Genomic DNA, 13,175 nt, shown 5'->3' on the forward strand with positions numbered 1-13,175 from the left:
TAAAAAGCAACAGCTACAAGATATAGATATAGTTTCCTTTTACTCCGAATGTAGTCAATTGGCCCTTTTGGGGGTCTTTGGATTGAGCTGGAGCTTGGAGACTAATACACCATCCATTAGCAGCGTTAAGTAGTAATCTTGAGTAATCCCAAGCTGTTTGTCAGTCTCAAGTGGACTTGCTTTTGTGGATTCTTATACAGTATGACACTGGCTCCTAAAATGGGCAAAATTCAGGCATCTGAATAGTTGCTTGTGTATTTTCTCTGATAGAGGAAGGCTTGTATGGTAAACTGGGGAAAGCTAGTATGTACAACATAGGTTGCTATCATATTCAGTACTGTTTCTGCTGGTTTTCATATTGTTCAAGTATGAAAAGAGTTACATCAGTTAGCAGTGATGTAATGCACTCTGTAGAAGACTACTGCCTACTCTGTTAGCCTATATGTTGTTAGCCCAAATTATTTCTGGCTCTTGAATTTTTCCTGACTACACCCCAATGAGCAGTATTGGGCAAGCTACAAGAAATGTAGCTAAGATAAGGTAGTAACTCCACAAAAATATATTGGCTATATAAAGGCAATGCTACTACCACACTACAGGTAATGTAGGCAATGTAGCTTTGCCTAGGCACCACTGGCCACCACTGTCTGTTGCTCCAGCACTACTGTTTTCAGCCATACATGTACCAGATACATAATTAAAAATGTGCTTATTCTCATAGTGTAAGACTCATGTAAGTCTTGTAGTGTTAGCATTTTCACTCCTGCTGTGTATTGTCCTGTTTCCCTCACAGCTCCTGTACCCAGTACTCCCGGGCCTGTTAGACAGTAACCCTTTCTCAGAGAATGGACAGGTGCGAGTACCGGAGGCCGTTGGCAGTGTGTTGGCCATTTTTACAAAGACGCTAAATCTTGTCAAAGACTTCCACGTGCACCCCGAAATCTCCTTACAACTGTTCACCTACCTCTTCTTCTTCATCAACGCCTTCCTCTTCAACCTGCTCATGGAGAGAGGTAGTAGATTCACATTTTTATTCACATTGTTGGATGTAAACAGAACAAGCTGGGCTCAATTATGACATTCGGTTGCAGGATCAGGCGGGAACTTTTACCACTGGTCGTGTGGGGTTCAGATCCGGGCTAATTTGGATCTGTTGATGGACTGGGCTTATGCGGCCGGGCTGGGGGAGCTGGCACAGAACTACCTGATCAAACTCTCCTCAGCTGTCAATCTGCTAGCCATGCCCAGAGAAAACCTGCTACAGGTCAGGGGCTTTTTTGTGTTTTTTGATGACTGTGATTTAAGGCCTATTTATATGTATTTGCAAACATGTGCTGTTGTAGTATGTGTATGTGTCTGCCAGCATACTTTATTGCTTTTCTTTAAAGACAGGTCAGATAAATGTTTATAATGCCCACTTCTTAAGTCAGACTCCAAATAGTTTCTATCAGTGATCGTTTGGTGCACAGCTCTGAAGTAACACGTCATGGCCTTAGCAAGCTTCGTGCACCTTCGACAAATACGTGCACCTTTACCTTTACCTTTACCTTTTCTGTGAGCTAGGCTTAGTCATGATGCACTTCTTTGCTTGTGTCACAATGTAGATACAAAGACGTACAGCTATAACTTAAAGTGTAAGTCACACTCAATCTTCCCAGGTTCCACATGATGAAACACCTCATCTCGCATTTTAACACTCTTAGCTAGTGAGCATTGAAAGCCAATAAATGTGCATGTTCCAAAATCTACACTGCTGATTGGTTGTCTTAGTGCACCTTATTAACCCCTTAACACAGTGAGTATTGTTTAGTAACTACAGGGGCTATTCTTTGGTGAGAGTTTGTATAACTCTTTTGGCCTGTCAGTGGGCCATAGACTGTTTAAGAGGGTTAATGTCTATCTTTCTTGACCTTGCAGTCTAGTGCATATCCACACTTCCAACATATTAAGATGTAGACAGAATCCACATCTACAACAAATCACATAGATAATTATGATTTGAATCTGAAGTCTAGGTCAAGCTGGATTAGGGTTAAATATATATATTGCTTGTATTAAATGTTTTGCAGGAGTTTTTGTCTGTGTCTCCTCCCCTTCAGTTTGTTTCTATCTGAACTTCTCCTAGCATGTGATGTCCCCAGACTGGGAGGCTTTTGACCATGGAGCTCTGAACCCTTGCTGGGATTTAAAGTTATGATCTCCTCACACATGATGAGCAGGCAGTTAAGACTGCTTATTACATTTCATAAAACTAGGGCTTCCTTTATATTTTTTTTCTATCAATTAGTTGATTAATCTAAACGATTCACTTTCCTCCAAAAGGTCTGAGTTAGCATGTCAAGTTTATTTTATTTTGGAAATCAAACTAAGTGTATGCCGTTATATAATGTAAAAGTTTGAAACTATATGATGAAACTGGCAAATACAGCATGCTAACAAAAAAAGTCAGCAGTGCAGTCCAAAACAAATCTTTTCTAGTTTCTGATTTGAAGTATTTTACAAATAGGAAAAGCCAAATTAATAAAAAAAAACTAATAATAATAATGAAACACTGCATTGGTTTAATGTATTGATTTTGCTGCATTTTCAGGGTCAACATCATCAGTTGTTGTGGCAGCCCTTCTTTTCTTTCTTAAAAATGTGCTTACAGCTATAGAGTGGTGTACCTGTTGGGATTCAAATTTAAGATCATAAATTTGAATCCCAACAACACCACAGCCATCCATGATCAGGAGTCTGGAAATAGGAAGGCCTCCCCTCACATGATGCGGGGAGTTCTAAAGCTGCAGGTGGGAGTAAACAGTAAACTAATTTAGGGGGAGGAACACAGACTAAACATCTTATACAATATTTAAGCCATTTCAGCTGCAGCTCATGCAGCTCATGTTTTTGAGATGGCTCTGAGAACCAGACCTAGCAAATGTGGGTTTGAAGACGACCGCTGCAGTGTTCATGGCTGCCATAAAGCTCCCTCATCCAGTTACCAGTTTACATTGACCTTTTTTTTGCATTATCTGTGCAGACATCAGGAATTAGTCTAGTCTTCAGAAATGATTAACAGGAAGTATTAATCATTAAAGGATTAAGCCTTATGAACACAAAGTCTCTTTCATTCCAGCAGATAAAGATGACAAGGCGGATAAGTCTTGACTGTGTGTGTAAAGCTGTGTGTTTCATGTTCTGCAGTATGGGGACATTGTTCTGGTGTGAATATCACCATTCATACTATTCAGTTCGTTCTACATTCTACAAGCTGTAGGTTTCGCAAATCCTTTTTTGGGATGTGTCTTTTTGGATGTGGCTAAATTGGGCTGGAGCGCTACAGCACATGTGGTTTATGGGACAGGCAAGTACAGCTGAGCTCTGATACAATAATGCTAAGGATATGAAAATCATTCCTATTGCAGTCTATGTGAAATCCAACTATTTACCGTGAGAAACCACACCTACTGACTACCCCTAGACAGCTACACTCCAGGCCGTTTAGGCTGGATCAGATCACGTATAGATTTTACATTTGGCTTGACCACATGGCTCAAATCCCAATGGTATCACCCAGACCTTATTAGGAGGTGGTCAGAGACTAATCTTGACCACAGTCCACACAAGTTTAAATGGAATGCGTTACCTAAGCAGAAATGCATCTACGGAGGGCTGACTAGCAGGTGAGAGGATAATTGTCCACTCATGCAGACGATAGGTTGCCTGTTTTTAAAGTTTTTAATGTTTCTTCTGCTATTTGACTGTGTATAATACACTGGAAACCACAGATGACAGAAAAAAAACATGCTGGGATGCCCTTCGTATGCAGGAAAGTACTCATCTCAGAAAAAAACACACCTGGTCACACTGGGGATGCATTTAAGTGAAAAGTGAAAAGAATTTGAAGCATATTCAGATACGATCCCTACATGCAACACGTTCATGCAAGGTGTTCTCTCTGAAACCCCATACGTAGGCCTACACTTCAGTAGTTTTTGTAATTAATACATTATTACATTAAGAACATTATTACATTATTACATTTATTACATTAAAAACTGTATTAAGTTATTAATTAATAACTTAATACAGTTTCTGTATTAATAACATGATTAATAACAGAAGAATAAATCTAGGGTTCAAAGGTAAACAAACCCTATGATTTTATGCTGATGTTGATGGCCTGATGAAGGTATGGCTCCCCCACCTCCTAAATCAGTTTGACCATGTCTGAGGCTCACATGTGAGGAGAGGTGGGTCTTGTCTGTTACTGATACAGCAAGATTAATATTAATATTTTGAGTACACCATTTACCATAAGGTGTTTGAATAGGAAAAAGGCATGGGTTCAGATCTAGTTGTAAATGTGGCTTTGGCTTCTTTGAAGCAGTTTTGTTAGTGCGAATTCAAGGTGATTCAGCAACTCAGCATTAATATTAAACATATTGAAGGGGCAACTGAAAGGCTATTAAACACTTATATTTAAAAGTTACCATTTGCATTCTTTCATTCTGCTTTTTCAAACTGGCTCCTGCTACATGTTGACTGTCTAGAATGTCTTTGAGCTTAGAGCTGATTTCTTGTCTTATTTCTTGCTCTACAGCATGAGAAGTGTATTACACACAACCACTCGGTCCAGTTAAAACATAAAGGGCCTATATCCAACGTTTTATTTCTTTCACACAAGGTCAACTTATGATGTCTGTGTGAGCCATAATTTGGTTTTACATGGCTGTTTTTCAACCTCTCTTTGTCCCTCAGAATTGAACAGGCTGTTTTTGTTAAGACTCATGTGAATACTATTTCTTTTTGGTTTGGCTGCACTGTATTGTGTTGCATTCAAAAAGCCTGAAACTCTTTATAACTTCAGTATGAATGTGTTATGCTAAAATGCTGTAGACTGGATAGATGGACAGAGATAAATAAGCAGATTTTTGTGACTTAACAAAACATAACAAATACATTCAAAATGACCTGGTTTTGCAGCCTGGGTTCCATATACAGTCATGTAAATGTAAAATTTAAACAACTAATAAAAACACATGTAAACATGTACATTTGATCTTTTTTTGATTAATATAGAGAGATTGAGATTTTTAAATTATAAAAAATATAATCCATAGAAATATGCAATTTTCTGACACCCTTATTTTCCTTTTTGGCTGAAATAGGTCTAAAGTTTTCACACTTTCAGCTGTGTGATGTTTAAGCACAGCCGGTTTCACATCAACCCGCAGCATCTCAGTAGGATTAAGATCCGGGCTTTGACTTGGCCATCCTAGAACTCTCCATTTCTTTCTTTTGAGCCATTCCATGGTGGATCTACTGTAGTGTTTTTGGTCACTGTCATGTTGCATCCACCATCTTTAAGAGTTTTCACTTCAAGAGTTTAGGTTTCCGTATTAAAGGCTGTTTAATTAAAGCATTTGCTGCAATAACAATTTGTATCAGTGTATGTTAATGTTCTCGGGCACAGTTAAAGCCTGAGCAAGTAACTTTGTGTGAATTATCCAGGCATCTTGGGCTTCTTTGCGGGTGGAGTTTGCTTCCCTGAGCCCCGCCCAGCTGCACCACATGCTAAGAGAGTACAGCCCACGCCAGTCCTGTCCATCCACCTGGATGCCATCAAGCGACGAGGCCAAAGCTGCTGTCCATACTGGTGAGCAATAAACAAAGCTGCCGTTGCCCAGCTTATAGCCCATAATGATACAGGAAGCTCTACAGTGAAAATAGTGATGTATTGAACTTACTTTGAATGCGCTGAATTATTCAGATGTGGACACATTCATATATGCATGAATAACAGATCGTTGCTGTCATGCAAAAACCTTCTATTTTTGCTGTTTGTTTTGTTGGCATAATTTGAACATGGCAGATGTTTGTTACATTATGTGAATATTTCATGATGAATGGACCAACAGAAATGCTCCAGAATTACTTATAGGCCTATTTATTTCTTCAATTGATAGATATAACTTTTTTTACTTCTCCTGTAAAGTTGTCATTTTATAGATACAAGGTTTTGGGTTCCATATACAGTACATGTAAAAAAAAAAACATATAACACCTCATAAAAACATTTGATCAGTATGGAAAAATCTACTTTTTTAAATTCTTTTTTTAATTATTTGTAAAATATAATTAATAGAAATGCAATTTTCTGACACCCTATGCCCTAATAGTCTGTATTGTCTCTAACATTGACTGAGTGAGTTTCCCCACTTTTAGCTGTGTGATGTTTGAGGGGTCTCTTGCATGCAAAGCCAGTTTCACATCACCCCACAGATGTTCATTGCATTGTGTCAAAATTTCATGATAAATGGACCTATAGAAATGCTCCAGAATTACTTCTAGGACTATTTTTTTACACTGACTTCTATTGAAAGATAAGACTTTTTTTCCTTCCTAAAGTTGGCATTTTGGAGATACAAGGTTTTTGTGCAACAGTGACAATATATAACATCAGTACATTTCTTTCGTTCTTTTTATTTGCTTTTGGCAGTTACTGTGTCTATATCATAGTTTTTTTTTGTATGGAAATTATGTACACATTTGAATCAAGACAATTCAGTGCATCCCCCTGCAGAACTATTGGCACCCATGGTAAACAAGAGCAAAACGACTGTGCTTGTTGGCCACTGTAAGTCAAATGCAGTGAAGTCATGGTGCACCAGCCAGAATGAGCCAACAGCGCGTTCCACAAGGTTTGGCACCCTTAGTGAGCAAAAAAGCCCCTGAAAGATGCCTTTGTTATTTATTAGCTTGATCTAATACTGAAAAATGAGGGCTATCTAACCCCTCACTGAGGTAAACATTCAGGCCTATCACTCAGTAATAAATCTTAAGACATATTATTCAGTAGCTACTACAAATTATTCAGTAACTCATACAAAATGAATGTGTGAGTAATGTACGTATAGTAGTGAGGCACAGAAGTAGGATTCACACACAATTTTCCCTTTGGAAGATTTTATGGAAGGGTTAGATCTCTCATGTATTTTCAGTATTAGATCAAGTTGATGAATAACTAACATGTCTTTCATGGTCTTTGTGCTCACCAAAGGTGTCAATAATTCTGGTAGGCACTGTTGGCTTATTCTGGCTGGTGATTTAATTTGCAGTAGCACCAGACCAGCCAAGTTCGGCTGGACCAGTTTTGCCTTGCGTCCAGACATCTGTATGTGTGGGTGCATGAAGCGATCCTCTTTTGCCTGTTGTATAACAAACAATGCCCCCTTCTTTTCTGCCCTCTTAGCTGATATTCTGGAGAGTTTTGATGACCATCCTCCTCTTGTTCTGCCCATTGATGGCTTTCTGTTGGACTTAAAAAGGCCTATTAGAGAGACAAGTCTTATAAAACAGCTCACCCAACTTCAGACCATTCTTAAGAAGGTGCAAGATCCAGAGCCAAACAAGCAAACATCTCAGGTAAGCAGCTGGAATTTCAGGGAGAAATTAATCAGATCAGAAAATAATAGGCAGGCTTTATTGTATTTAATGAAGGGATTTTTCATAAGGGCAAACACTTGCTGGGCTGCATCAGTTCTTCTTCTAATATTTAACTAGCTTTGGCAACCGTGTCAGAGGATAACATCAGTCTCCAGAGAGAGTTCCTGTCTGTTTTAGCCTTTTTGTCTACAATTTTTATGCTTCATTTCAAGCAGAACACAGCACTGACACTCCCACAATGACCACTCTGGGGTTCATAGGTCCAAATCCACACAATCCACCACATCTGCACAATCACCAGGTAACTGCTAAAACAGTTACACAAATTCTAACTGAAATGTGCTCCTACTTTGTAGAAAATGGGGGCCAAAATGGACAGGAACATCTCAAGATCCTTACCTGACAGGACTGATGCTGTTATTATAGTTAAGAGGACACATAACCAAATATTTGATATATTAATGATGATGATGAGCTCATTTTGAGCTTTGTTGCATTACAAAAAATCTAGTATTCATCAAAACGCCTACAGAAAGGTCCTGAAGTTCAACATGCACAGTAAAAACCAATAGGATTGACTCGTTTACATACTTCAGCCTCGTGTGACATCATTATTGCATGGGCAGACATCTTGATAATGATTAGCGAGCGATCTCTTGCATAACCATACCGTTTATTGTTTGTTGTTTGGTTTGTAGAGTGAATCTGCTGTACCCCTAGAGGCCAAACGCACCAAAATGGAGGTTCTCCCAAAAGCTCACCTAGAGCCTGGGCACACAGAGGTAGTACTGCCTAAGAAAGGTGTCCCGGCATACTCTACAGGACCAGGTCACTTGGGCACTTCAGAAGCCCTTCTCACCCAAAAGCTAAAGGCTCTAGAACTACAGGCCAAGCAGACTAATTACAATGGCAGTAATAGACGCCTAGCACTGGACCCCTCATGCTTGCTGACCCCTCCCAACACACCACAGAGTGTGGATCTGCTGGAGTCAGAAGCTGAATGCCAGTATCCGGGTCCAAACCACCAGACTGCTCAGTGTGGCGATACACTGAAACAAGAGGAAGGTAATGAACAATAATAGATTAGAGATAATTAGAGAGAGGATGAAATGTTGTGCTTTTAAATATTGTGATAAGGTGTCCACTCAGAATCCATGTTACACTCACTGGCCACTTTATGACTCCACTTGCTTTATAGTTTACTTGGATCAGTTACTGACTATTTGTTATATTCAGTGTATCAACCAGATTCCACCTATTTCAACACTGGTCCATTTCCAACCACAGGACCACTGTTGACTAAATACAGTTATGTGGGTAATGGATATGGATGTGATGATGCACACAATGCAGAACTTCATTTTTATTTAATTTTTAATACAACAAAAATAAGGAGTAACTAAGAATGTACCTTACATTAAAGATTTTTGTATGTTTTTGAGCTCCACTTATGGTGTTTGTGTAATTTTATGAACCACAAACTGTCATTGAATGACCTGTATTATAACTTTAGCATGAATGTGCAGAGCTAAACCCCAGTTAGCTGAGTAGGTGGATGGTACTGTATGTAAACACGCTGCAGACCAAAACTACCACACCGACACCCTTGAGAGGAGTTGGTCTCAATATCAGGTTGGATCAGTCAAGTCAAGTCAAGTCAAGTGGGTTTATTGTCATTTCAACTACATACAGAGTACACAGTGAAACGAAACAACGTTCCTCCAGGACAGGATGGATCATCAGGTTGGATGTGGTAACCAAATATATTGCCCTGATCATTTCTACAGCTATGAGTAAAAGCCATCTCTGCCGTTGCTCTGTGTTAAATTGGACAGAAATATGCAACAGTCCAGAATGCAGGACCTTTGTCCTGTACTTACTTTCTTGCTCCCACCCCAGACAGGTCTGACCAATAAGCGGAGAGATTATTTTGTGGGTTTGTTGTGATGCATTTTGATGTTCTTGAATCCCAATGTAAAAACCAAGGGGAAAATGCTTCAAGTTACAAACTCATTAACTGATTCAGGGACCATAGCAAACAAACTATAGGTGTTTCCATATGCATATCCATATCCATACTGTATGGATTTGGAAATGAACTGTTTGCTATGAAACGTTTACAGTATTTGTACCTTATCAAATTCTTGTATATTAAAAAAAGGCGGGGTGTCCCAGTCTGATTGGAAAGAAAATCTGCATCCACACCAATCCGTTGTGGATAGGACTGGACACCCCTGCTCTAGATAAAAAATATGTTAAGCCCCAAGATGACACATTAGCCACAAGCTCGCATACTAGTCAAAATACAATATGATATGCTGTGATCTCTGACATTCTGACCCTTTCCATCTTCTTTCAACTCATAAAATCACGATGGATCCAACAGCTGTAGGGTGTGTGTGTGGAAACATCAAATATGCTAACATCTACATTTTACTGCTTAATTGGCTACAGGCTTAAAGCAGCTACCTCAGGGGAAACTATACAACACTAGGCAGAACAAATCGGAGCTTGCACGACAGTCTGCCCAAAATCAATGGAAAGAAACCTGGGTTAGCCCTATGTTTTTCGAGGGAGGGTGGGGTGGGGTGGGGTAGGGGTTGTTGGCTTGCTTATTTCTCCTTATACCAAGCCGGTGTGAACCGTGCAATAATGACCCCTAATGCAAAGTGATACACTCTTTCACTCTTTAACAGGTTCACTCTTTAACAGGTTTACTGTCTCTGTTTCACTCCTTAACTGGTTCACTCTTCAACTGTCTCTGGTTCACTCTGGTTCACTTTTTAACTGTTTCACTCTTTAACTGTCTCTGGTTCATTTTATAACTGTTTTACTCTTTAACTGTCTCTGGTTCACTCTTTAACAGGTTCACTCTTTAACTGTGCTGTTGTACGTTTTCTGAACATGTCAGCATTACTGCTAGGTTGACAGTGGTCCAGCATCCAAAAATATTAAGACAAGATTGACAGAAACTGTGGTAGAAATTGGTAGAAACTGACAAAACTGTGGCTAAACTGTTCATAGCAACAACTGTACACCAGCAAAGTGGTGCTAGAAGGTAGGAGTTTGTAATAAAGTGGCAAGTAAGAGTATACATCTTAAACACAGAACTACAAGAAGGATGATATCCTCTTTTGGACATAATTTCTGCATTTATTCTCAGTGCCAATTATGTTTTCTGTTTGCTATTATAGGTGGATGTGAAACACATGACGTTGGAAATGATGAGGTGTTTGTGCTGGAGTTGCAGAAGGGTGCTGGTGGACTGGGTCTGGCTCTGGTTGATGGGATGGTAAGTACTGGAATACATTGTTCCATTACAGAAATCTGGTATGGGGTTTAAGCTTGGCGCTTGACCGATTGCAACTTAATGCAGAAAAAAGACCCTGTTTAAACTGCTGTTTAACTATCTAATGCGGTTTGTTAAACCATTTGCTGGGTAAATGGCTCCCTCAAGTGGTCATGGAATGAACAACTCATTGACTGCATTATCTACTCTAGTTGTTTTTTCAGCCATATATACAGAATATTTGTCAGTGGTCATAAAATAATTTCCTCTTTGTCCTGTTTACCAGGAAACACCATTACAAATCAGTGGAATTTACATTAAGTCTATTCTACCTGGATCTCCAGCAGCTCTGAGCCAGAAACTGAGACCAGGGGATCGAATCCTAGCAGTGAATGGCCACAGACTGGTAGGAGTGGACTACCATATGTGAGTTGAGTTAAATGACAACAGTTCCCAAGAATAACAGCAATAACTGAACAAATCACTGATTCGTTAATAAAAAAAGACTTTCAGAGCTGTAACTTTCATTTAAAATCGATTGCTGTTGCTAATTTACATATTTTAATTGTCTAACGATTCGTTTACAATTCCAACACAGTTGTTGTTTTCTCTCCTAGCGGCAGGGAGCTCATTCAGAAGTCTGGGGACAGGCCTCAGTTGCTGCTGTCCCGGACTGAACCAGGTTACACAGATAAGATGCCTAAACACTGAGAGTGCCTGAACTTTTCCTCTGCCTCACTCACAAGTGCACTTTGAAACTGAAGTGGGATAATGCAAAGCACACAGTGTCCTGATTTAAGAATCAAGTTTTCTAATGTATTTGATTTTCTAATGCTATTTGTATTATGTTATTGTATTCTGTTGACTTTTGTGATTTAATTCTGCTTTGATATCAGATTGGGAATCTGTTTAATGACTAACGTGACCATAATGTAGTACAATTGATAAATAATCAGTACAACATGTTATGTGTCTCAGAACATGAAGACTTTTCAGATTTACTCCAATGACTCTCTTCATTCAGAATAATAAACCGGAGTCAGTTTCTCTCATGTCTATTAATTCTGGTCTTGTTATTGAAGTAGTATATCTCATGATCTTATGATTTGCTGCTATCTAAGGATTTGTGAGATTGTGAGATTTATTTTTAGTGTGTCAGTGTAGTCAAATTTACTGAGCTCCTTTAGGGTAAACAGCTCTCCCAAGTGGCGTGATGGAGGAAACTGTGTAAAAGAGTAACACAGTCAGAGTGCAAAAAAGTAAGAGTGAAATAATGTTAAAGAGTAAAACTGAAAACTGAGTGAAACAGAGACAGTGAAAGAGTGAAACAGACACTTAAAGAGTGAAACATAGACAGTTAAAGAGTGAAACAGTTAAAGAGTGAAACAGACACTTAAAGAGTGAAACATAGACAGTTAAAGAGTGAAACAGTTAAAGAGTGAAACAGAGACAGTTTAAGAGTGAAACAGTTAGAGTGAACCAGAGACAGTTAAAGAGAAAACCAGTTAAAGAGTGAAACAGAGACAGTTAAAGAGTGAAACAGTTAAAAAGTGAAACAGAGACCGTTTAAGAGTGAAACAGTTAGAGTGAACCAGAGACAGTTAAAGAGTGAACCTGTTAGAGTAAAACAGTTAGAGTGAACCAGAGACAGATAAAGAGTGAAACAGTTAAAAAGTGAACCAGAGACAGTTAAAGAGTGAAACAGTTAAAAAGTGAACCAGAGACAGTTAAAGAGTGAAACAGTTAAAAAGTGAACCAGAGACAGTTAAAGAGTGAACCAGAGACAGTTGAAGAGTGAAACAGTTAAAGAGTGAACCAGAGACAGTTAAAGAGTGAAACAGTTAAAGAGTGAACCAGAGACCGTTAAAGAGTGAAACAGTTAAAGAGTGAACCAGAGACAGATAAAGAGTGAAAAAGTTAAAGAGTGAAACACTTAGAGTGAACCAGTTAAGGAGTGAAACCTAGACAGTTAAAGAGTGAACCAGAGACAGTTGAAGAGTAAAACAGTTAAAGAGTGAACCAGTTAAGGAGTGAAACCTAGACAGTTAAAGAGTGAACCAGAGACAGTTAAAGAGTGAAACAGTTAAAAAGTGAACCAGAGGCAGTTTAAGAGTGAAACAGTTAAAGAGTGAACCAGAGACAGTTTAAGAGTGAAACAGTTAAAAAGTGAACCAGAGGCAGTTTAAGAGTGAAACAGTTAAAGAGTGAACCAGAGGCAGTTTAAGAGTGAAACAGTTAAAAAGTGAACCAGTGGCAGTTTAAGAGTGAAACAGTTAAAGAGTGAAACAGAGACAGTTAAAGAGTGAAACAGTTAAAGAGTGAACCAGAGGCAGTTTAAGAGTGAAACAGTTAAAGAGTGAACCAGAGGCAGTTTAAGAGTGAAACAGTTAAAAAGTGAACCAGTGGCAGTTTAAGAGTGAAACAGTTAAAGAGTGAAACAGAGACAGTTAAAGAG

At 38.9% G+C, this 13,175-nt stretch overlaps 1 protein-coding gene across 2 annotated transcripts in view; it reads left to right on the forward strand.

Annotated features, from left to right (window-relative positions):
* Window positions 1–11,666, forward strand: part of radil2b (Ras association and DIL domains 2b) — a 35,699-nt gene extending 24,033 nt beyond the window's left edge. For both annotated transcript variants that reach the window (XM_072667069.1, XM_072667070.1), the window contains exons 9-16: window positions 794–1,013; window positions 1,092–1,264; window positions 5,497–5,641; window positions 7,238–7,410; window positions 8,130–8,496; window positions 10,626–10,723; window positions 11,007–11,146; window positions 11,338–11,666. In XM_072667069.1, coding sequence (XP_072523170.1) covers window positions 794–1,013; window positions 1,092–1,264; window positions 5,497–5,641; window positions 7,238–7,410; window positions 8,130–8,496; window positions 10,626–10,723; window positions 11,007–11,146; window positions 11,338–11,431 — 1,410 coding nt within the window. In that variant the 3' untranslated portion in view covers window positions 11,432–11,666. The remainder of the gene's footprint in view (window positions 1–793; window positions 1,014–1,091; window positions 1,265–5,496; window positions 5,642–7,237; window positions 7,411–8,129; window positions 8,497–10,625; window positions 10,724–11,006; window positions 11,147–11,337) is intronic.
* The last annotated feature ends 1,509 nt before the right edge of the window (window positions 11,667–13,175 follow it).

Source organism: Salminus brasiliensis, chromosome 22, assembly GCF_030463535.1.
Source record: "Salminus brasiliensis chromosome 22, fSalBra1.hap2, whole genome shotgun sequence".
In the NCBI taxonomy this organism is placed as follows: Eukaryota; Metazoa; Chordata; class Actinopteri; order Characiformes; family Bryconidae; genus Salminus; species Salminus brasiliensis.